Source organism: Colius striatus, chromosome 3 (assembly GCF_028858725.1).
Source record: "Colius striatus isolate bColStr4 chromosome 3, bColStr4.1.hap1, whole genome shotgun sequence".
NCBI classification, from domain to species: Eukaryota; Metazoa; Chordata; class Aves; order Coliiformes; family Coliidae; genus Colius; species Colius striatus.
In genome coordinates this window covers 4,095,691-4,121,984 of record NC_084761.1, presented here as the reverse complement: position 1 = coordinate 4,121,984, position 26,294 = coordinate 4,095,691, and the positions used below count along the sequence as shown (strand labels likewise).

The 26,294-nt window shown below is 35.8% G+C and overlaps 1 protein-coding gene across 1 annotated transcript in view; it reads right to left on the bottom strand.

Moving 5' to 3' along the window:
• Positions 1-26,294, bottom strand: part of RBFOX1 (RNA binding fox-1 homolog 1) — a 1,234,970-nt gene that overhangs the window by 376,697 nt on the left and 831,979 nt on the right. The window contains exon 6 of the mRNA XM_061991822.1: positions 8,627-8,668. Within this exon, the coding sequence (XP_061847806.1) occupies positions 8,627-8,668 (42 nt within the window). The remainder of the gene's footprint in view (positions 1-8,626; positions 8,669-26,294) is intronic.

Here is a 26,294-nt window from a genome sequence, read left to right as displayed (position 1 = left end):
ACCTGTGAGCACTGATTATATGTGTATTTTTGTCCATTATCTATGGAATAACAGTTTACATGGCATTTGACTACATACTTAAAGTACATCTGTAGCCACCCTTTTACATAAGGGCCTATATTCCCGATGTTAGTGAGGCCAAAAAAATGCCTGTGATACAATTTACTTGGTTTTCATATTCCTCTGCCCCTTTTAAGCCATACTGTCTTTAAAGATAACAGAGGTGAATAAAGCTTCAAAACATGCAAGAGCAAACATGTGAAAGAAAAAAAAATCTAAGTCAGTTTCTCTCAAGGCTGAGAAATAAGAAAGATGTTACAAGTCAGTAAAGCATTTTTGGCTTTCTCAGCTACCTGTTTTATAAAATGGATCCTCTAAATCATGATACAATTATACAAATACCTTCTTACTATTTCTTCCACCTCTCAATCACTTCTTCCCCCGCTCTGTACTAACATTGGTGATTGCCCCAACCCAGATGCAAGACCTTGCACTTGGCTTGTTGAATTTCATGAGGTTCACTTGGCCCCACTCCTCAAAGACCCTCTGGATGGCATCCATTTTCTCTATCAACAGCATCATTCAACTTCATTTCCACTGACTTGCTGAGGGTGCACTCAATCCCACTATGTCATTAATGAAGATACTAAACACTATTAATCCCAGCAGCCACCTTTTCACCATGATCTCATTTTAGGGCCTACGTTATGTTTTTGGGGGTTTAGTCTGTTTTTCCTCTTGGAAGACTGTGGTGTCCAGAACACAAGATCTCTCTCAACAACCTATTCAATATATGGAGCAAGGGAGTTACCCCCCTTCAGTGACAGAGACTGGAGATATTAGAACGGTGATTTTCAGAGATTGAATCTAGAGCTGGTTATTTTTGTTAGAGTGACAAAACACTGTCTTCTTTTCTTCGAGCAGTCCACATGATAGCAGAACTGTCACACGTTGCTCTGTTCATGTACTGCCAGTGTTACTTAAACAAACTTTTCCATACTCGGTAAAGACTAAATATATTAAAAGAACCCCTCATCTTCTCTGTGTTTTTTGGGAGATTATCAATGTTTTGACCTTTTTTTTCCTGCAGGTACAATTACTTTATGCATTTAAATTCATGTTTTCTCTACCTATCACATGGGTTTTTGTCAATTTCACTTAAACAGTAGAAAGATCTTTTACAACCTGAAGGTAGTTAAAACTTCTTATTTAGCAATCATTTCTCAACTTGTACATGTCTATTTACTTTCCCAGAAGTCATTTCATCCCATTTAAAATGAACAGAACAAATAAAGGAGCAAAATAAGTCCAAAGGTGAATAACAGTGACTATGGTCTTCTTTTTATAAAAAAACTTTTTCCAAAGCTAGGTAGCTGTTTCTCAAGCCTGCTAAGAAGTGGGACTCTGAGCAATTCATCTTTTGTTCTTAGCACAGAAAGATGTTGTGGGAGTTTGTTGCAGTCTCAAATCCAGAAGATACAGTTCAGGTTTTGATGTTTAAATATGCCAGTTTCCAAACTGCTCCTGCAGTGGTTACGCTGCACTGGGCTGCCCTTCAGTAGGATACATTAGGAAAGCATCACACATATATGTAGCAGGGGTGCTTGTTTTGCAGGGGTGCTTGTTTTCTCATCTTACTGTTCCAACAGCTTCAGCAAACACAGTGAAAAGCATGAAACTTTTGGCTAATACAGTTTTTTTTTCTAAAGAATTTTTTGCTGCAAGGCTTTGTGTAGAGGAGAAAAATCAAGAGAATTAAAGGTATTTTTTCTGTTTTGTTACTTAGCTTCATTTGTCTGCCATCAATAGGAATAGCTTGCAGTTAAGTCCAGAATTTCAAGATGGGTCAAAGCGAATGTCAGCTTGATAAAACATGACTTTTGTTTGTTCAGCGTGGCTTATTTTTCATTCTCTATCCTGCTTCCTGGAAATTACATACACTTGCTGGGATTCTGTAATTAAAAAACCATTTCTATTGAACACACTAAAAGGATTTCAGGACAACTTGGGATTTTGCTGCAGAACAGAACACAATTACTGTCCAGGTTCTTCTACTGTAAAAAATTTCAAGTGACAAAGAACAAGCATACACTTCTAAAAGCCTAGCCTATCTGAAGCCAAAATTTCACCCTTTCTAGAAACACAACAGTGTATATGCTCTGTCATATGTCAACTCTTAAGTCTGTAGAGTCAGATCGTTAAACTGCTTTGAAAGAATTTGGCGGCTACTTGAAAAAGCACCATTAACTGGTTTAGTCAACCTGACCATTTTAAAAGAGTAATGCTTAAAAAGATTTTACATAGTATAAAATATCAATGCTAGAACATGATGTCCACATTATAATCAATATTCCTTCATTCTCTGGACTTTAAATAACACAGGTTCAGGGAATCAATGTGGCCCAGTGAATAGATGCCTTTATAACAGTACATCATTTGGACTGTTGACATAAATTGAGGTTTCTTCAGTAATTATCACACTCCCAACTCCTGTCTCATTCTCTTTAAAAATCTAGTTGCTCAGTTTTTTATTTGATATATGAATAAATGCACTTAAAGATCTGGTTTCAGGATGATCAAAGAGAAATTATAAATGCTATGTGGAAAGCTCTCAACAAATACAGAATAAGCAAGAAAATCTTTCTTTTCTAGAACAGCATCACTGATCACAGTGAGTGTTCTGCAGTCATTGCAGAAAGTCTGTACCAAAAGTTGCTGTTCTGAGTGTGAAAGCTATTTCCAAATACAATGTGGGTCCAGTGGTGGTATTGCTAATATTTTTGTAGCAGGAGGGTGAAAGCACCAGGATACTGGATTCACATTGGGTATACGTTCAGTAGCCTTTGTACTATCTACACCTATTTCCTTCCATCCCTTCAGAATTTACCACTTTTCAGCCTTGATTACATTTAGTGAACTGCCTCACGAACCAAATTCCTATCCTTGAATGTCTGTGTACAAACATGACTTTAAATATAGGTCAAGTAGATGTCAAATTCCACATAGGGTGCTGCAGCTCTAGACAGAATCTGTCATGCAAAATGGATAGATAGTTAACTGAAAATGTTCCTTCAGCTTCAGCAAATATTACTTTAACTCTTCAGTTCCAGAAGTTACAAAGCATCATACTGAGAAAATACTTGACATTGCAAAAATCAAAGTCAAATTCAAGAGGAAGTGGTTCTCGAGCAACAGAAAGTCCTCTGCCTATTTTTCTCAGAGAGAGATGCCAAAATAACATAATGAAGGGAATAGAAAGTTTTCTGAATGGCATTCGATCAGCAGCAGAAACAGGGAAAATACCTAAAGGTGACTTTACTATCCTGGAAGAAACCTGAAGTGGTACCATCATTACTTAACAGAAGGAAGAGCTGCAAACATTCATTCTTCTTTTGATCAAAGGAGCATATTAATTTTTGTTTTGCACACACTAATTTCAAAGCTAGATGAAAAAAATATATTAAATCACATCTCTACAATTAACTTCCCTTCCCAAAAAGTGTAGTAGAAAGTTTATAATCCTTTTATCCTTTGTGAACTACTGTTTATGGAACCACTGACACTACTTTTTAAGTTGGTGAGATTAATTTCATTCCATGTCAATGTGTAATACAGATCAAGAAACAAAAATATGATGCTGCCTTATTAATCTTACCTACTTGTATCTTCACTATACACCTACAAGGAATATGACACATATAACTCACTGCAAGAATAGCTACAGGAATTACAGAGAGATCATTTTAAGCCACTTGTCTAGCATGTCAAAAGCAGCATAACCTGCTAAGAATTCCTAAGAAAAGGATGAGTAGTAAACACATTGGGTTGATTCAACTCTACTTGTATATCTTAGCATTTCTAATTTAAACCATTGTTACTTCAAGAGTGGGATGTACAATACTAGATGTTTCCAGATTATTCTTCCAGGCAAAACGTACATTCATTTGCTGCAAATGCATACCAAGAGATTTTTCAGAAGGAAAAGAGAAGCAGTGAAATTTTTATGAGTGGCCTGAACTACCTGCCCAGCTTTGCAGAAACATTATGAATTACTGTGTTGCTTTCCGGTAACAAGATAAGGCTTCAGTGACACACAAAACAAGCTTATGTAATTTTCCTTTTCTCCAGTCCAGTGTGGGAAGAGCTAGAGACTGAAAGTACAGGTTCTTTGGTCACCCACCACCTAAGCTCTCCTATGTTGTCACCACAGTAAATTACTTCAGAAAATGATAAAAGATAACATCTACTTCACAAATCACTTCTGCTCGGATTCTCTTTCTCCAGTTGCTTGTTTTTTTTTTTTTTCCCCCACATTTCAAAGTGTTTTAAAAATTATCATCTGCCACTGAATTGCAATTTACCTCTGTAATGCATCAGGGGAACATTGTACACATAAAAATTAGCAGCGGATTATTCTTAGATCACTGGAGAAAGCTAATATCACAATGATGAGCTTCAAAATCTTCCTTTCTAAAAGTCTCCCAAAAAAAGTCATCAACACAGCTAAGCACCTTAAAACCTGATGAATTAATGCAGTGAAGCAAGACACTAAGAAAGCTAAATATTGGGGGATTATGATTGCTTAAAAATTATGCTGGACATTTACTTTCTTGGCCTCTGCTTGGCATAACTTTAATACATTTTTGGCCTCATGTCACAGTTTATTTCATTTACTGTACAAAAGATAAATAGAATGATCTTGATTATAAAACTTCCTTTTGTCTCCTTGAAAATTAGAGTATTATCGAAAAAATAAGTTGATATTAAAGACAAGATGATAGTAAGACCTTGCCCTTTCCATATTTCAATCCAGAGAAGAAACTCTGGCTGCATAAAATGCAGCTTGATAATAAGTGCATGTGAAAGAAGCTGTTAATTAGACCAACAACTAGGTCACTTAAAATTTCAGATGAAGTTAATCACACCATTTACCATTAGACCTCATTGGTATTCACAGGAACATTTATAAACCCTCCTAACATTACAGTTTAAAATTGTTCTCTGTCCACCTTGAAGAACTCATCAAGGATTACTGCATAAGGACCAAACACACATAAACACAGGTGCAGCAGTTCGCTTTAAACAATTACATTGAGTTGATCATGCAAAAGACATAATTTGTTTGGCCGGGAAAGTTGGATAAAGCTTGGTAAGGTTTAAGTTTAAATAACATCCTTCAGCTACTGTAAAAAAGATAACCCCACAGGTTAGAGTCAAAAGAGTCAGGAAGGTTCAGGGGAAGCTGTAGACAGATTTCTGAGGCTATCACTATGCCTTTTTGTAGCATCATGTACTAACATTTATTTCTATCAAGGGCTGCTCTCCTGATTTTTTTTTCACAGTCTTAGATAACCTGTAACATTTATGTTTCCAAATCTGATTTTCAGACTCAAGCATGAGGAAAAAAGTGGTTTTAAATGATTTTGAGCAAGTTGTGAGCTCTGTGTCTTTACAGGTTGTTTATAATGCATCAGAATGACAATTACATTAAGCTCCACACAGCGACTCATCAAACAGAAAGTGGCAACACGAAAAGATAGGGTGTATCTCTCCAAGAAGAGATTTATAAATCAGGACTGGGCAACACAAAACAGAATGAAGACAGCTATACACCATTATTTTCTTTAAAGGAAAAACTGACAAAGAGTTGGAGAAGAGTGATGAGTACAACTTGCTTTAAATGAAGCCAGATTACACAATAAAAGAAATTACAGAAATATGAAAAGAAATATATTCAAGGTAGAACATGGGAATGAAAATGATTTCCAAGAGAAAGAACAAAAAATTGTTTTAATGCTTCATAATTTCTTTTAAAATCAGGTGGAAATACAAAGTTTGCTTGTGTTATATATTCAAATGAGGAAAAAAATCCCACTCCAATCATCTGTGCTGGACATAAAATTCCCATACCATTCTGTATGAATTGTCATTTAAATAATACAAGTGTAAACATTACTGTCTAACTGGGAATTGTACCAGGTTGGCAAGGTGGTGGCCTGTGGTCACTGTCATTTTCAAAGCTCGAGTAGAAAAGGATTAACATATACAGACTTCCTTAATTATTAGATTATAATGTCTAATAGTCAGAGGCTCCAATAAGAGTAATGAAACTGTTATTAAAAATGCTTTATTGCATAACAGTGAGTCTCTGCTTTGCATTTAGAATTTAAAAGCCAATAAAACAGATAAGAAGTGAGAAATGATTGAGTAAATTATTATAGTAAGACTTGGATATTTCATTTTGTAGCCACACAACATCTGATTATTTATTTGCACCATTAGGTTTTAAACAACCCTTTCTTAAAGTGCCTTTCTTTTGGAACTTCTTTAGGACTTGTAGACTACGGAATGACCTGGAAATCAAAAAAAAAAAAAGGAGCAGTACATTGTTATCTTAGCAAGGAAAGTGGGAGATATGTCTTTATTAGATGATTTAAAGATAATATAGTTTTATCTCAGTTTAACAAACACAAGTAGATATTAGCATTTTGTTGTTTTCATCCTGTTCTCTTGTTACATTTCAATTTGTTCAGTTGAGATGAAATTATTTTTTCATGAAGAGACTGCCCGACATTCAAGTATTCACAATAGGTCACAGACCCCAAAAGAGAATCTTGCAGGCCTGAAAAACCTAACTCAGCCAATTAAAGAATCCTTTAAAGGACTGCTGGATGAGGGATCCAACCTAAAAGTGACAGAATGATCACATTACACTCTGAGAGTGTTGAAGGTGCAGAACCTAAAAGTGGGGGCTGTTCACAGCATGACTAAAGAGGGTCAAAGGTGCCTGCAGAGCTATGAACAAAACTTCTCCATACAGTATACTGAAATTTTACTGTAACCTTTTGTCACAGCAGATGAGCTGTTGTAAACTCGAGATTCTGGGCATTGATAAAGGTCTGTATATTTGAAGGTCAGGGAAAGGAACGGCACTGTAACTGTTGCTTTTGCTGTCTCTGTGAGACTTCCTGGTGCCTATAGATTTTCTACTACAGCCATAAGGTATAACTCTGTGGGTGGTGGACTGCTTTCATTGTATCCCAGACTCAGGAACAGGTTTTACATTGGTAACTATTTCATGTAACAGGAATGTTACAGCAGCAGTGAAAGGAAATGTACCTAATCTTAATAGGTTAAACACATGTATTTTTTTCCTAAGTTGTCATGACAAGTCACGTTTTGATATGACACAAAGGCATAATAAGCATTGAGCACATTGTTAGATGTAACTGTGTAATACTGGAATAAAAAAAGATACATGAAAGTTTTACTGTATCACATTTTATCCACTACTTAGAACAATCACACATATTTACTTCAAGAAAGAGCTGGGAACCTCCTCTCATATTTCAAGACTATGTTCTTCTTCATTCAAAGGAGAAAGCTTAATAAAACCAATAAAAGGAAAGAAAAACTTTCTTTGTTCTCATGGCACCGCTACCTCTTGAAAAGATTGTCCTTCAGGTACCACTGCAGTAGTGTAACTTTGACAGTAGCTCTTTTGAGACATTACTACTGATAAAACAAATCTTTTTCACTCCAGCTTCAGTTCCACAGCAACACAGTCACATATCAGCAAGTAAAGAATCAAGAACACTATGTGATGCATCATTCTGGCATAACGTATTTACCCAAAATCCCATTGCAAATAAGAAGATCAGCTGAAGCATCTAGATATGTTCAAGTTAATCTAATGAATGGCTGAATATTTAACATATCACAACTTATTTTAAGACTATATGCTTTATACTTGCAAGTCATGAAGGCACTGATGATGTTTAGTCAACTGCAAACAACAACAAAAGCTGTTCTTTGTTTCCAATATTTTTTGTTTGCAAGAAAAAACTTACACTTCCTTCAGGCCTGCATCTCCCTCTCTACTTGAATATGGGATGTCAAGAAAATACCCATCATGTGGTATCAATAAATGTAGGTCTATTAAGTAAAACTTGGATGGCTCAACCCCTCTTTTTTTTAATTAATGAAAACCCTTCCACCTTTCCAAACAAACACTAGAATCAACCAGTTAAACAAGGAAATACTAGTGATGAAAAGGCATCTGCAGAGATACATGGCATTTGTAGCATTTAAAGACAAAAGAAACTAAAGCCTGTTTAGAACGCTGACACAGGAAAAGGGGATAACAAAATAAAGGTCACCAACCTGCATTCAGGAACCTCATCTTGTTTACAGATTGTACACCAGCAATTTGCACACTAAAATACTTGGACCTTTTCTGCCAGTTCCCTGACATTCTTAGCACTGACTTCTTTCTGAAAGCACACATTGTGTAAAGATTTGAAAGGGTAGTATCTTCTTATTTGATACAGTCTAGTGGTGGAGAAACTCTGAGAAACATAGTGATCTTTACCACTACTAAATATTAACCTGGTCCATAGGAAAAATACAATGAGAAAGAGCTCTCACAAAGAGGAAGTTAGTGTCAAATCTCATTAAATTATGGAAGAAAAACCTGTATCTGCTGTAACTGTTGAGATATTGTACAATATTTACCAAAAAGTACCATGAGCTAAATATGTTCCTCTTAATCCATCTGTCAATAGCACAAACTAGATTCTGCCTATGTTTTAAAGAAACAGAACATTTTGTATATCATTGCACTTACCCTTAGTTGTTCTCTTTCACAACTCATCTGTTGCTTTGAACTCTACAAGAGGAAAAAAAAAAAAAGAGAAGAAAAACAACGACTTTGAAAGCATAGCATTCTTGCAACATCAGTGCTGATAGGTCTATGTATCTTACACGAGTGTCAGAAACACAGCCGTGTTGGGGCCCAAACACAACTTTATGATGTGGATCTAGATAGTATAATTACTGCAAAAAGGTAGCATTTTTTCACTACTTATTTTAAATTTACAATAGTGAAAAGGAAATTAACACCAGAACCCATCACAATCCTCAAGGGCAAAAACACTTTTGCGATTTTAAAGATCTCATGGGCAGTTCTGTTCAGTTCAGGAAGAAGTTTTCCCCTTTTTCTGTTCTATCACAAGTCTGTGTTACATTTCTGACCATCTCACTACTAAGATACCATAATACATTCACAATACACCTTAGGAATAAAGCTACAGAAGCTTCAAAAAGTGATAAAACACACTCCTATAATGACTTCCAGCTCTGATCTGGTATAAAAATAACTCTGAGAAAGACTCGATTCCAGTGCATACTTCCTCCATACTGCTGTCTTTATGTTCTGCCAGGTTTATAAGAAACACTCTTAAGCGTGAGAGCTGGTTGCTGAGCAAGGCCTCGTTACCAAGTAACAGCAGACATGTCATCAGTCAATGGCAGCACAGCTTTTTAAATCATCACTCTGCCAAAAAGAGAGAAGCTCCTCAAGGAAGAGCTCAAGAAACTGAACAGTAACACGAAAACATCCCATTACTAGTTTGCTTTCTAGCTCCCTGGTTTCTAACTCAATCCTGCCCCCAGAACCTCTTGAACATAACTTCAAAAGCTTTGCTCAGGTGCTCAGGCAGGCACTCAGATGTTGATTTGTCCAACCTGTGGCAAAAGGCTTTTTTGTTTGGTTGGGTTTGATTTTGTTTTTAAAATAAAGTACTTCTAGAATACTTTCAGGATCATTAGTGAGTATAATTAGTGTTGCAAGTGTAATCTCTACCATTTGTGTAGTTAACGTACATGGCAAATACAAGACACAAAACATGAAAGAGAAATATGACATAATGCTTTCTAGGGATATTTTCAGAGGTTCAGAGGATGCTTTTCAGGACTTTCCAAGTGCAAAAAGTTAAAAGTATGAACCAATATTCATTGAAATTTTTATTTTCTCGTGACGATGGGGAGCGGAACTTTTCAGGCCAAGTTCAGTTACTTGTAAAAGAATGAACCTACTAGTCCATTTTTCAACACAGAAAAAAGAGTCCTAATAAATAAGTTACAAGCTAAGCCTTCTATATATAGAGCAGAAGGTTTACAACAAAGTCCCTGTACCAAAAACAAAGCAACAAATGCTCTTCTGATATATTCCTTAAAAGTTCTCTAGTACAGAACAAAAAGTAAAGAAATTCAGCATAAGACTATTTACAATCTTCCCCTAAAGAGTATGACAAAGTGCAGCTGAAGTGACAATCTCTTGCAGATTAATGATTCCATTTTCCCAAGTTCATTCTGCCCCATCATTTGTAAATTACTTTAAGGTTATATTAGTCTGCATTATAAGTGTACTTGCTAAGTTTCAAGAGATAGTTTTTGATCTAAATCTGCGCTAGATGCATCCACATAAAATAGAATATTTGAGATAGAAGTGATCTACAATCATCATTTACTCCAAGTTTGAAGTGATTTTGGGTTTTTTTCACTTTTGGGGGGGTTTTATTTACTACTACTATGTAGGTTTTCCTCTGGAAGCCTCTGCACCAGAGATTTTAACTCCTAATTTTCCACAAACAGTTGAAATGTGAATAGTTTGTGTTTGACCATGGTCCTCCACACATTAAAACAAGTTTAAAATCAAACTCATCTGAAGTTACCCACTACTCCGATTGCTTGTGGGATATATTCCTTAAACACAACACTCTACTACCTTTACTCAGTTTTGTCCTGGACAGTCAAAACACAAGACATATATCACTGGGGTTTTTTCATACATAAATGAGTGCACAAAGAAATGAAGAAAAGTCATTTGTCAAACTAACAGTACATGAGCTCCACTTAGCAAATTGAACAACACCCAGATTGATTTGTCTTTGTAGCATTCCAATGGTTACCTTCTTTGGCTAAGGCTGCCATTCTTACACTATAATTTCCATTCTAGATGTACCAGCTATTTTTCTAGAAGAAATGTTCAGCTTCTACCATTAATTCAAGTATTTCTGAAGGTACTCTTCAAGCATTAAAAAGGGAAAGGAAAACAAACAACTCGATAATTAACAAAAACAAAGGGGATAAAAGCATAACAGAACATGTAATGCATTGAAGAACGCAAGAATATTGTGTTTGCTTTTTATTTAATTCAACATATTTTTTCAATCTTCCTTTTGCATCTCTTGTCAAATTTGCCTGTTTTCACCAGTTAGATACCTTGAGAGCACAACTTTTGTGACAGGGGAATTTTTCATAATTTATCTGCAGAACACAGTTGAGCTGTAATCTTTGAAGGTATTAAGTACTACTAATGCTTCATTAGTAGCAATAATACCTTTTAAAGCTTTAGAAGCCAAAATGTAATAATGTAGAAAAGATCTTCAGCACAGAAATCAAAATGTTTCTATACATGGCATTATTGCTTAAGAAATTGGGTTTTCATTAATATTTAGAAGTTTATAATTGGTGGGTGTCAGGAGGCTGGAACATCCCTTTTTTCTATAGTAACTAGTGACAGGACAAGGGGTAATGGAATGAAGTTGTAACACAAAGTTCCATTTAGACATTAGTAAAAACTATTTTACTGTGAGGGTGAGGGAGGAGTGGCACAGGCTGCCCAAGGAGGGTGTGGAGGCTCCTTACTTGGATGCATTCCTCTGTGATATGATCTAGATGAACCTGCTTTGGTAGAGGGGTTGGACTAGATGATCTCTAAATGTCCCTTCCAATTCCTAACGTTCTACGATTCTATGTAGTAACAAACATAAGATTTACATTTGCTTTACAGCTGATATGAAATTAGATAATCATGTGTAATGAGTTTAACCTGTATTTTATTACCTTTGTACTACACAGCCATATATGGCTCACAAGTTTAGTCTCTGATAAAATCCATTATCAAGGAGAGATTTACAGTGCTTCCCATTTCATCTGGCCTGGTGGACCTGGACCTGCTTGATTGCATGTTTAGGATACTTTGTTTATTCCACAGCAGCTGCAAACTGTTCAATAGTATTAGCTTAGGTTCTTTTGAGATAATTGTGAAGAGCCTTTCTAAAATTTATGATTACTATTTTATTTCAATATATTATAAAAGACATTGGAATTGTACCCTTAACATTACTCCTGAAAAGATTGTGTTGTCCTCTTCCCCATGGGATGAAACTTTTGGCTGTGACCTCACATCAGCGATACAGATTTTCAGACATTCTGTCTTTAGACAGAAAGGTGGTAAAGGTGATTAAAGATAAGGAAATAATATCTAGACAGGATCAAATAAGAAGATCAGAAAATTTCACCCTAGGAAAGAGATGTCTGGGGGTAGGTGTCTATGAAAAGCTAAAATGATTGTTTCCTCTCCCTCTAATAAAAACAACTAGAAGGTAACAAATTAAAAGAATAGGTGGCAAGTTCAAACTAAACTAAAAGATGACTCTTCATACATATGTCAATATCAAAACAAACTAAAAGATGATTCTTTATACATGTGTCAATAAAGGAGTAGGTGCTGTGATTAAAAAACAAACAAATAGAAATTCATTAAATGCACAGATGCCAGCTTTGCTACATACAGTTCCTAGAGGCTGGACGAAAATTCTGGAGGAGTTTGCTTTGTTCCTGTCATACACAGACATGCATAAGGATGATATTTCAAACTCACAGATCTCAGGTCTGACTCCGAACAGCTGGTTTCATGCATGCTAATGATCTAAAACACAGGCTCCCAACTGACACTGGGTATTCGGATATCAAAGGTGGAGGTGGCAAAGGGGAATTTCACAATGAAAGAAACACAAAATTCATAACAAACAAACAAAATGTATCAAGGATTTGCAGAGTGGAACAAGGCTTATAGTTATTGACTGTTTAAGCAGCTAATTAATTCTGTGTTTTCCTTAGTTATCTATAAGGCTATTTGCTACTGTCATTTTAAACATAAAATTAACAATTATCTGACATTATAGAGATCAGAACAGGAAACGTTACTTAAGACTGAAAAGAAGTATTTATGGCCAGTGGAAAAATACATCTGAGATGCAATGAGCAAAGAAGGAAAATATACAAGTCATAGAAGGGTGAGTGTCTTAATGCCCAACTGCTACACCACATCTGGTAGCAAAACAGATAGAGGACAAGCATCAATTATTTGAAACCAAACAGCTTTCATATCAAATTGAGAGATATGCTGCAAAATACATTTGGACTTGACCTACCACCTCATCCATGGTGTTCTCTATAGAAAAAGAAATGGAGGAAGAAAACAGAGGCAATCTGCAGTACACACTAATGGTGGCAATTTCCTTCGAATAGAGTTCAGCAATTGGTTGATTTCAAACTCTACGTTTTAGTTAGAACCACCGAATCCATTTCAGTGATGGCTTCCCTCAGAGTTAACTTCCACCTAGACAGCTCCTGCATCATCCTTTGTACTAGAAGCTTTCCACAAGAAAAGCAGCAAGGCTTACTGATAGGGCATCATAAGGATAAGATTGAAAAGAGAAAAAAAGAAAAACCAAGAAACAAACAAAACTTGCCTTATTTTTCATAGTTTAAACAATGAGGCCATCTATCTGTCTATCTCTCTAATGATGTATTTGTTCAAGTTTATTAAAATACATCTGGGAAGAGCTCATTTGGGCACAAGTGCCTTTCTGTGCAGCTAACCAGCGCCAAATTTGCTCTCTTGTTTTGTCTTCTCTGCTATCAGTGCCAGTTTAAGAGAAGCATCCTGGCAGTACTTAGCACTTAAGGGAAACCATAAATAATGCATTTACAATATGTAAACCTGTACAGATAAACGAGAAAAACTGAAAGCCATAACATGTTTAATTAATGATCAAGAGACCCTAGAAGACAACCTTGTGCATATCCTTCATTTTTAAATACATGGCATCTCAATCCTAAATTTACTTTGTTATGTCTCTGGATTGAACCACATGCAATGAACTGTTTACTTCTTTTAGTTCAAGACTGCGTGAAGAACCTGGTCAATATGTTGAGTGTCATTATGTCAAGCTCTCACATATTAGAGTTTAGTGGAAGAATGCCTAAAGTATTGATTCTCTTTAAAGGATTTCATCAAGGAAAGATTTTCAAAGAACTTGAACAACAGTTCAAGACTACAGACCTTTTTATAAGACAAGTCCTATAAGACACTCATGCTGTCTGGTTCTATCATATTAAACAAAAAAAACCCAACCCTTGGAAATACTGTGCAGCCTGCTGTGGCGAGTTCATGAACAAGAGTAGAACAAAGAAGTATGTTTTGCTTTCTTTATATAACAGTAGAAGGTGGAAGACGTTCTAAGAATTGAGATCTTCTAAATGCATTCAGCAGTCATTCTTCATCAGGACATGCAAGCTCTAGCTCTCAAGAAATGAGAGCACAAAAAAACAGGACCCATGTGTGGATGCAGTGGACAGATTGAGAGTGCAATAATATTACTCAAGTTGATAACAAATATCAACAGACCACCTGGGAAGTGTTTTTTTCTGCCAAGTTTTTTAAGTGCCATTTTAAAGAAAAGGTTTTAGGTGATGGGGCAATGAGAATGATATGATTTTGTCAGGGTTATTTGCAGAAAGATTCTGCTTCAAGCAGAAAAAAAACACCCCACATTTCTACAAAAGAAAAAAACCATTTTTGTTGCAGTGCAACACTTCCAAGTATTTGTCTTGCATTTACAAATTCAAAATACTTTCAGGATTGAGAAAGTCATTTGAAATGGAACACAGTCCTAGTGGTTGAAAGATAACCAATGAACAGTCAAAGTCTTTTATGTTCTAGATATCTTGCCAGAACAAACATTCATGGTAAATGGACTAAGCCTATGTTCTGAAAAAAAAGTGTATATAAAGCTATTTTGTTTCTAGTGGGCAGTCACATCAGAATTACTTATCCATGAATTCCTGCTTTAACAGCAGTTCCAGGAATGACCTTGTAGTGGCTTTGGTAGCAGAGGACTACAGAGGTGGCTTCATACACTAACAGGGAAAACGTGAGGAGCCTCTGTGACCAACTGACTTAACTGTAATCCCCATTCCCCATTCCCCTGTGCTGCTGGAGGGGAGGAGGTGGAAACTCAGGAAGAAGGGAGGGCTGGAAGAAAGTGTTTTAAGATTCAATTTTTCTTTCTCATTTCCCTACTCCATTTTGACTGTTAATAAATCAAACCAATTCTCTCCAAGTTGAGTCTGTTTTGCTTGTGATGCTAATTGTTGAGTGATCTCCATATCCTCATCTTGACTCTTGAGCCCTTTGTTGTATTTCTCTCTCCCTTGCTCATCTTAGGAGAGGGATTGATAGAAGAGCTTTGGTAGACACCTGGCCAGGGTTAAACCACTATAGCATCTCCAAGGTTTTTGTCTTCCTACTTCTACCTCAAAAGGACAATGCAAATATGATGACCTGAATCATAACAATACACCTGTTCTCATTAGGAGAGTTTGTAGTCTGTATCTACACATGAACCGTGGAACACCAGAGTTACATGCAAAAGACTTGGAATGACCACAGCCACAGTGCTTTTACCAGAATCTAACTACCCAATTAGTAACTGCTTATTCATCTGACTGAGGTCTCATATTTCTCCTCATTCATATATAGATTAAATAGCTGAAATAAAACCCTAGGTAACTCAGCCAGTTACAAGAGTTGTATTTCACTACACACTGTGAAACAGTCGATACTATTTCATACTATTTGCAAAATTCATCTATCAGTGTTTTCTCTCATTACTCATCTGACTGTCAGACTTCTCTCAAAAATTCAATGTTTAAGGTTTTTTTTTTTTTGCCAGGTTGCACAAAAATGCAGTACTACAGGAGGAGATACATCATACAAAGCTGTCTGGTGTATTTAATGTGGAAACAGTCACTTTCCTTGCATCATTTTATCACATACTAGTTTTCATTATCCTATTGCCCTACAGATTTCAGGAGAAATGATGCTTCACGTTATTAAATATGTGGAGAGAGTATGGGCTTGTATATACAGGTATAAATAATTTTATTAATTTAAAATGGCTTCTCAGTGCTTTGTGTGAAACCCCAAAATACAAATGAGGAAACAATGTCCACCTCTCAGTAAAAATATCAGTAACTATATAAACATATAACATTATTTGAACCAGAAGTGGGGTTTTCAGAACCGTGGGCAGTGATGTATAGAGTCAAGAAGCTGTCAAACATAAAACCAAGAATATTTTTCCTGAAATATTAACTGAGACCATCCTCCTTTTCTTCTATGAGTTGCTTATGTTTTTTCCTACATATGACTCCTTAAAGCCTCCAAATGTCGAAGAGTCTAAGGAGATGATAGAGTGCTGAAAATCTATAGACTTGTTGAGTGAATTCTGTTACTAATACAAAGGACTACAGAGTGTATATGTCTATGCATATGCAAATTTTCCACGACACAGACTTCTGGGTTTGTCTTGGCTAGGTGTGCATGCTTGCAAGCGCAGAATCTTAATTTCATGGGGTTTTATTACAACCATCCGTTATTGTGCAACAGCAGTAGCTACGGGAACTGATTTATTCTCAAATGCCCTTGGCTTGGTATTGTATATTGACTAGAGCTGCTGTCATAAATATATTTGGGTGAAGAACTGTCTACAATTCTGCACGTAATACTAAGCAGAGTTAAATTTTCAAGTGTCACATACAAGTAGGTTTATTTCTACTGGAAGAAACAGGCAATTATTATGGCCCATTGAGCTCAGATTAAGCATTTCCATCAAAAAAAAAAAGAAAAAGAGCCCGGTGCTACAATCCTTGTAAAGCTGTAAATGCAAATGGGGACTAGCTCAAATTCCATATATATATATATTTTTATATATATATCTATATATATATATATGTAAATCTATGGTTTTATAGGCATTTTGCCTTCTTCTTTTCTTCTTACATTCAAATCAGCAAAATATTCCAAACAGGATAATGTTATTGAGATTAAAAAAAAGAAGTAGAAAGTCTCCAAACATAAAATAGAAACACTGTAAAAAATATATTCAACCATTTCTTAGGCAATTATTTCCTTGGGTAAAATGGCTCCTTCAGTCAACTGAGCAACCCCAGTCCAATTTCCACCTTTTCTTGGCTTCAAGCTAAGATACTGTCTTTCAGTAAGGTTATCTATACTCCTTGACCAACAGTTTCTTGGCAAATGCAGTTTTGGGGGTTTTGGTGGGTTTTTTTGTTGTTGCTTTTTGGGTTATTTTCTTAAAGGTTTTGGGTTCTGTTGTTTATTTGTTTTGGGTTTTTTAATAGCCTTAGCTTTATGCCCAAATCTTGCTGCAGATTACAAAGATACCTATGTCATTGGATTTGTCTTTGGAAACTTGTGGTGCTGCAGCATAGCCTGGAAGCTTTTTATTTTCTGACATTCCTTTAAGATATGTAAGATGGCATAACAGCAGCCAGCACCACAGCTTTTCCCATCCTCCCACCTCACAAAAGTAGTTCCCTGCTTTTTTCATAAGACATTTAGGAACCATGTGTCTCTGGAATGGCCTCTTGAAAAGTACCATGAAGACAAAAACTGCTTTAAGTTTACTTTGCATCTGCACTATGTGACTAAACCTTCATCGTTAAGGCACTGGTGCATTTATATTGGAAACTACTTGGCAGTTTATTTTATTACCAACTAGAAAAAAGGATCTCTAAGAAAAGATTTTTTTTGCAGATACTATTCTAGAAAAACACGTGGTAAAGTCCTAAAATCAAACTTTGCATGCATGTTCTGCATGTATTAAATTCTGCAGAGAACAATCCCATGAGAAATTTTATCTATACTTAGTATTCAAATATAAACATAAAATTTTATACATAAAAGACAAGGCTATAGTACATTTTATTTAATTTCCCTGCATAACACAGTGAGTAGTATAAGGAATAATCAGAAAGCAAAGCCACTATACTGAGAAAAATAAATGGTCACTATGAAAAATGTAATTAAAAATACTGTGATCCGAAAGCAACTGCCAGTAAAGAATTAAAAGTTTGTTATCTTAAAATGCAAACACTATCAGACCAGGCCTGCTGTATTATGCTGTTTACTGCAGCAGAAATCATTTTTGTTTCATAAGCTTACTGTTATTACAAGAATTTACTCTTGTAAAGTCTTGTAACTTCTGGAAAATGGATCCTGTGTCTCTTCTCTTAAAGTCCCCAGCTAGGCAAAAACAATTAGTGCAGCTAATGGCATGAATATCAATTAAGTGATAAACTCTGAAGCTAATGTAAATATAGGATGAAGAAATCGAGTATATTAATTAATATCTGAGTATCAGGTACTGCTATTAGCTTTTGAAATGAATTCTATGCGTCTGCATTACATAAAAATAAAGAACGCAAAAAAATCTGATATCCTGCATAGGTTTTTTGTAGTAAAGTTAATCAACAATGACTAAAAACTATAGGCCAAGAACATAAAATCAAAATGAGACAGGGTTTAAGTAAAAAATCCATTTTACATAGATTTGTTTCTTATATTTTTGAACAGAAGATTAATGCTAGTCTGTTAAGGTGTTGGTTACACCACCTGCAGATAACTCAGGCACTTCAGGGAAGAGGAGGGAATATAAGACTGACAGCAAGGCTATCACTGGAGACAGGCATGAATTTCCAGACAATTACCAAAGCTAGTTATGTTACAAATTGCTACTCTAGACATTGCCTGTGTGTTATCAGTAAACATCTGGAAGGCTACTTGCTGTGCTTCCATGCTGATAAAAATAAGTCAAGTTCATTCAGTCACCGGCACTTGACAAATTACAACAAACCCCAAACTACAGCTTTTACCTGGCAGATGCACATTACTGGTGGAAGAGACCATTATAGAAGGAACTGGTCTGAAAGGCAAGATATTGCCTGCTCAGCAAGAAGCCAATGAGCTGACAGATATCCTAACTTTGATTTATCCCCCGTCTTTGAGATACTCTTTCTCTACTTAAGAAACTTATCTTTAGAGTGTTGTAAAGTGTAGATTTTTATATATATATATTTATATATATATATATATATATATACACAGTTTGATTTATATGGAATGATCCAAAACATACCAAAATGTCATTCTGCAGTATTAACCTAATGAAACAATAATCAGCAAATTTATCCGGAAAGCTTTTTCTTGACCTGCAGATAATTTAGGAAATACTCTGAATTTTTAACAGTGGCAAAAATTTAAGTGCTACATTATTTTCTAAGTTAGAGATAATTAACAGAATCCTGCTACAGTTTAGTTTAGTCGCTTGGTCAATTTATTGGGGTGTTTTTCCCACTTTCACCTTATTATTTTTAATTTAATATGGTTAAATAGATGTAAAAAGTGGGGTTTTTTGAATATGGCTAAGTGATGAGCAGCATCCTGCATTACGAACTGCAGATCTGCCAAAGGAACTCTGAATACCCTTGCTAGACTCAGGAACTGTCCCTTGAAGGAATTGTGTTCTAAATAGTCAAAATTCTTTCCTTTCAATGGGGAGATACACATTTTAGGCACTTTTCAGAAGTATTTAACTTATCTCTCACTTTTTAAGTGGTTAGCAAGTGAAAAAGTGAGGGATAAACCTCAAGTTTCTTCCAGTCTTTGCAGCAATGGTATACTGAAAGTGTTTTATTCACAATACTCAAATCCAATAACTACTTAGGGAAAGGAAGAGCATAGTACCTTAATCTCCTCTCCTATACAGCTTAACTAACTATAGAAGATGCAATGCTTCACATTCAATATCTACTCAATGCTTTTACTTGTTCTAAGACCGCATTACAGAGACTGTCAATAAACTTTAATTAGCAATATATTTTTAGTGGCAGTGCTACAGCTCGTTGCAATGAAACATTTCTCCCAAGAAATTCTAAAGCTCTCCTAAAGATACCTTGACACTTCATAAAGAAAGACATTTAGAGATTGTCATATAAGAGCATCCATTAGGGCAGTATATTCTTCTCGCTCAGAAGTGGTGAGGTTACCTTGAACAAGTAAGTCTCACCTAAAATGTTCTTTGCTTTTCTGTTAAGAAAGTTAAACCACTGCTAAAAATCAGGTGTGACTGACAAAGTTAAACATTTTCTTTCACCTTGTAACGAGACCACAACAATGGCCTTACTGTCCTAAAAATAGAAATGTAGAAGGAAACATTTAAACTTGTGTATGTGTGTGCACGTGCATGCACACCCATGCTCATTTTGCAAACTAAATGTCACGTTCTTCAAATGACCTCCATGATAACAAGCTTGAAATTCTATCTTCAAAATTCTATTGTAGCTGTACCTTTTGAGACAGTTTTAATGACGCATTGCATACAATCCTTATGCATGGAAGTGCTGCTCCCAGCATCTCTAAAAAACTTTGTGATGACCTATCCTGAGGTGAAGTAAACTGTGACCTGAAACCCTGTCAGTTTAGAAGATAGATAGAAATCTTTTACTATAGATCCATGAAAGGTCTAAATATCACCTTTTTTACAATAAATATAACCTCTTTTCTTCTTTATATAGCTACATGTATCTTCACTTTCCTGCCATACCTTAACCCAGATTGAAAGCCATCAAGGACAAAGAGTTCCATCTACAAGTTTTCTTATATATATATCTATATATATTTGTCTATAGCTCTATATACAAAGGAGATGGAGAGAAGGAGAAAAGCATCTCTCCAATCTGTACATGTATCTGTGTTTTCACTGTATAACAGTATAAATCAAACTACTATACTAATAACTCATTTCAACATTACACAATAATATACATGATTAATAATTAGCATGCACTATTGAAAAGGTACTTTTCATGCTCATTTGCATGTGAGTAAAGCTCACAGTGTGGTATAGCCTGCGTGTACAGCCTAGTTGTAGCCTCAAGCAAGTTGTCATTCAGCTCCCTACTTTTCACTCACTTTGTTTCCAATGTTTCTAACAATTCTTTGCTATGTTTACACCTGAACAGATTTTGTAGAACTTCACTAAATTTTGCAATGAGATTACTCACAGTCACTTTGGCCTGCAGTTTATTTCTTTTTTTGCCTCCTTTGTACTTCTAGAAATGCTATTTGCATATACTCTCAAGAAGCAAAGTAAAGCCAAAGCCCTGAAGTAAGTACCACAACTACAAGAGGATGCATATGTTACCAAAGAGGTGTTGCGTCAAGTTGTCAAAACTGAAAATCACTGCCTTTTCAGCCAGTCTGCTACAATACTAACCGGTTATTTTCATTTAAACAGGAATGAATCGAGTATCACAGAGAAATTAAGATCCTCAAAGCCCTGATGTACACAGTTCTTTCTGCAAATAGGAATGGGAGATTTTTAAAAAAGCAGGAACAGTATTGTGATGTTCTGTGTGGTTAAATCAGATTAATCACCACCTACTCCAGTGGACTCAAGATCCAAACAAACTCATTATTTTTAAGCTAGGTAGTCTTTAGGTTTAGCGACATTTCAGAACTGGGATTAGTTTATGAGATGAATCGATTTTTAGTGTTATGATGTAAAAGCCATTCTAGTCTGCTAACTACCTGAAACACTGAGATCAATTTTGAGAGTAAAACATCAATTACCTCACTTACTGAGACAGGATAAGCAGCAATTAAAAGGGTAGGGAATACTTCTCTGCATGAGGTTCCTTGTCTAGTTTTTCAGTATATCATAGCAATTGTTTTGATTTCTAATTGTGTCTAGAGACTTCAATTCAGGCCCTTTACATCTCTCTTACACATATTGTGAGACAGGGTTGTCAATTCTTGCTTAGATAAAAATTCCTAATGTGCTTCAAACTGGCACACACTGTTAAAAAAAAATAACTTCCATTGCTAAAAGATACTTTTGTTTGATAATTCTTACCTGAGGTTAATTACACTGTAATGTCAATCCTAGATAAATAAGTCTAAATGATCTTATTTCTGGTATCTAACACCCATCATTACACAAAGCAGCAAATCTCGCAGGAACTAAGCACCTCTGCTTAAAATACAGCCTTTGCTTTGCTTAGCTGCTGCTTAGCATGAAGGTTTCTGAATTTCTAAAGTATAGCAAGACTGTGGGATAGTCCTGAAAGCCTAGACACAAATAGTAAGTGGAAAACAAGTTTCTTAACACCAAGCAGTATGGACAAAACTGATAACAGGTGACAACCCTTAAGATTCTGTGATTCTGTGACAAAAAGCAAGAGCTTTAGTCAAAATCGACAGAGGTTCACAGAAAGCAAAAACATTATTGAAGTGAACCAATGGAAAACTAAACAGGTATAGTTATATACCTAGAGCTGGTTACTGACAGGGTGATAAAGATTCATTACATTTGCCAGATCAACAACAACGGCAAACTCTGCAAAGAATGGCAACCCAATAATGCCCTAACAGCTGTTCTTGGTTACTGAGATGCTGATATAATAGGTTTTTAGGGAGCTGAGCCTTCCACACAAACCAGGCACATGAGCAAGGCTCTCAGAACCTGCAGCAGCATCATTGCCAATGGATCATTAAAGCTGGAGACCCTCAGTCACAGAGGCTCTGTGGCTCTACAGCAACCACAATGTAAAGCCCCACCTATTTTTAAAGGGTTATAAAAAACTCCCTTTCATTCTAAATAAAGAAAAAAATCTGTTTTGAAACATCAGAAATTACAACACAATTGATTTTTTTTTCCTTTCCCTCAGTCTCAGCTCTCACTGCACCTCTGTCTGGTTCTTGATGAAGACAGAGCCCTCTTCTATAAAAGGGAAACCTCCTAGAGTCTAACCCTCACAACTGTGCATAAGTACTGGAGGTTACAGATGTAGACTGGCAATAGAAGCACACTCCTTGCTCAGTGGATGCTTTGCATTCTAGCAAGGTTCAATAATTCATTCAAATGACTATACAGCATTCTTGAGTAAATAAAGGCAGGCTTAAAATACCTCATGATATCTTGTTTATTTGTAAAGCCTTTCACTTGATTCCTGAAAAACTCATTCATATATGTACATTTAGCAGCCTGGAGACTTGTAACTAAGAACACAAGAAGAACGAATAAAAGAACCAAGCAACTTTCATCTGTCCAAGTCAGATATGTATCAGCAGTGAGAATTATTTTTACCTGAAGGGAATAACAAACAATACCTCAATCTTACAAAAACAACAATTTGCAGACATCTAGTAAACACATTTTTTAATTTAATGCATATATTTTATTGTCATTCTCAGTTTTGTTTGATTCCTAGTGCTGAATCTACTGAGTAAGCAGTATTCTACATACTTTATAGTGTGCGTGGGTGTGGGGTTTGTGTTCTAAGCCTTGGGCCAACATTGATTTTATTTCCTCTTAGTATTTTATAGTTATTAGACTGCAATGCATTTTTCTTAGCTTTAGATTTAAAAATGGAAGGCAGGATGGAAAGGTACTGAATCTACACTATGCCATAAATTTAGTTTATTTGTGACTGTTTAAAACCCAACCAAACTGTTACAGTTCCTGGTGAACTAAGTCTGTGCTTAGTTTCTGTACTAACTCCTCTGAAAAACCAAGGGAGATTTTAACACACTCAAAACAGGCATAAACTGCTGGTTTAGTCTTGCCTTGCACCTTACCAGCTGTTTTCTTATTTTATTTAGAGAAAGCAGTGTTGCCACCATCTGTACTTAGCAAAAAGAAAAATTAAAAACAAAGAAGGAAAAAGAAAATATTCTCAAAGCAAAGTCAAAACAGTAAGAAAGTTGGGGGTGGAAGGTGGGAGGTGGAAATCCAGGTCCATAAATAGGATAATGGAAAATGGATTGAGTGAAACATGAAATGGAAAATGGATTGAGTGAAACATGAAATGGAAAGTGGATTGAGTGGAACAAAAAAGAAGCCACTGATTTCTTTTGCATTTTATATAGCTTTGTTATCATAATCTAAATATCCATCTCCATGAGAAGATGGACAGACAAACGTGACATTTCCCAGACAGGTCAGGGAGAGCAAAGAAGGAGGATGAGAGTCGCTTTTGTTTTCCTTTGATAGTTCTGAAACAATGATATGAGAAATAATCTTTTTCTGAGAAGAAAATACTTTCACCAGTTATGTGGGTATTAGGGGAAAAAAAAACCAGTCTTAAAGGTTTCATACATTCTTGTTGTACATGTCATGTTGCAGCTTCAGAAATGTGGAATGCCTGAGGCCCAAAGAATAGAAGAACAGTTCTTCATTACTAAGTTATATAAAGTCTCTCTCTGAACTCTGGAATTATTTTCTAAAAATAAAAAAGAATCCTGCAGCCCATTTTCACTGCATTTTACTCCTTGTAGTGCCCAACAACAAAGTTGCAAAAACTATTTTTTCTCTCTGTTGTTTAGCGGCACTGAGGAACATATGCCAGATGTGGTAGAAATTCCCCTTCCTCCTTTGCTTTTTGGTTGTCAGCTCTTACAGAGCTAGGTAACTTCAATTTTGGTAACACAGACTGAACCTTCCTAAAAACAGTAAATGTTTTCCTGAATGAACTGATAACATCCTATCCCTTCCAACAAGAACTACACTGATTTTATGTGGAAAACTCCCTATTCTAGTGTCTGGAATGATTTTAAGCCTAGAATTAGGTGCTTGAAATTCCATCTCTTCCTCCCTCAATGAGCACTCTCAACTTCACATGAAAAAGAAGTCCAGGCCATTCTCAATACATTTAAGAGTAATCATCATTGGTGATGCATACTAGTGAGGTCCATTGATAGGCTTATGTGCCAAGCCACTTAGATGCCTCAGAAGCACACATCTGAGTCATCTAAGAAATATCACGTGCATGACTTCAATTAGATAGGAAAAAAGAATAGATAATATTTAAAACATTTACATATTCCTGTTGACAATCTTGACATGACTTCCCAAGTATTTATAGCATATTCCAAAAAGGCTCAAAGTTTCTTCCCTTTGACCACCAGCAACATGCAGTCATGTATATGCTATAATACAGCATTATGACACACAATACCAGTGAAAAAAAGATACCTTAACTACCTATATTCAGTTCTAATGACATTCAAAATTAGGAATAAATAATATAGACACTCCATAAATACAGTATAACATAATGTACTGAGATTAAGAATCAGAGCCCAAGTTTCAACATGAGAGCAATTCTGCTGTTAAATAGCAAAAAATGTTGCCGCACCAGTCAACAATCCTTCCCAATGGCGCACAGATGTACATGTCACTTTGTCTACACTGTAAAAGAAACAAGCACGTTGTCAACATAACTGAAGATCACTTTGATGACTTGTTGCTCTGGAGATGTTAAGGAAAAACCCCACACCTTTCTTTTCTTGCTTTGAAGAGTCTATACTTAGGAGATAAATGTGGCAAATCATAGGAGAGAAAAAAAAAAAAAAAGGAAACATTATGCTTTCCCTTTAGTATCTCCATCATGTTAATTGATCCCAGTAGAGTCCCTCATTGCTAGGTTATCTCAATTAGCTCACTGATTTTGTATCTGGATAATCATGCTTCTGCTAATTACAGATGAAATCATACTTTGAGACAGGGTAAAATTCCTCTCTCTTTCCTGAGGAAAAACATGAACACCTTCTTTTCACGCACCTGCACATCTGTAAGACCTTCTAGGTCACCATCTGTGTTACAAGTTTTTATTTCAAGAGCACAACATAGACACTATCAAAGGTAAAGATACTGTATAGAGCAAGCAGAAACAAGGTCTTGTCAGTGCAGTTCCATGGAACAGTCAGATTCCCACAGAAGCAGCAGTTTCCAAGGATGCTTCTGCAACCTCCCCAGCCCTCTTTGCTATGCACTATGTTTCAGCTGTGTGTGAAAGATGTTTTGGGTTTTTTTTTTTCTTTAAAAGAAGATAGATGGAATAAAATACAGGCCTTAAGAGCCTTTGAACTGAGGTGTCAAAAATAAGAGCATTCCATCATTAAGGAATGCTCTACAAAAACACACACTCCTATTATTATAACTACTAACAGCAAAGTTAAGCCTTTGCATAAGTTGTTCTGTTATCAGGATCCTGTGCAGTTTAATTCACAGATGATTGGTGGCATCTAGCAACTTCTTTGAGAGAGAAAATGCATTTTAAAAAAGCATTGCTATAGTCAGGTTGTTGGTTCAGGTTGTTGCCTTTAGGCTATGCATTACTACTTCAGTCTCAACAGAAAGTGTCTTCATTTTCCTTAACGTTGAGGTGTTTTAACATTTTGCTTCAGATAACTGCAGTAATCTAAAACTCTGAACTCTTTCCCTTAGACTTCACAGAATTATTCATAGCAGCTAGCAAGTCTACAGGGATTACTCAAAACTTGAAAAGAAACCCAATATTTTCATTCTAATATTGCATGTACAGCATTCCAGTAATTATAAAATACACTGCTCAGTACTTTAACATAGGCTGGCTTGAAATTAATTGTCCTGGAAAGAAATAAGGTCTAGTAGATCTCATTTACTGCTGGAACGTAACTTGAATACAGTTTTCAT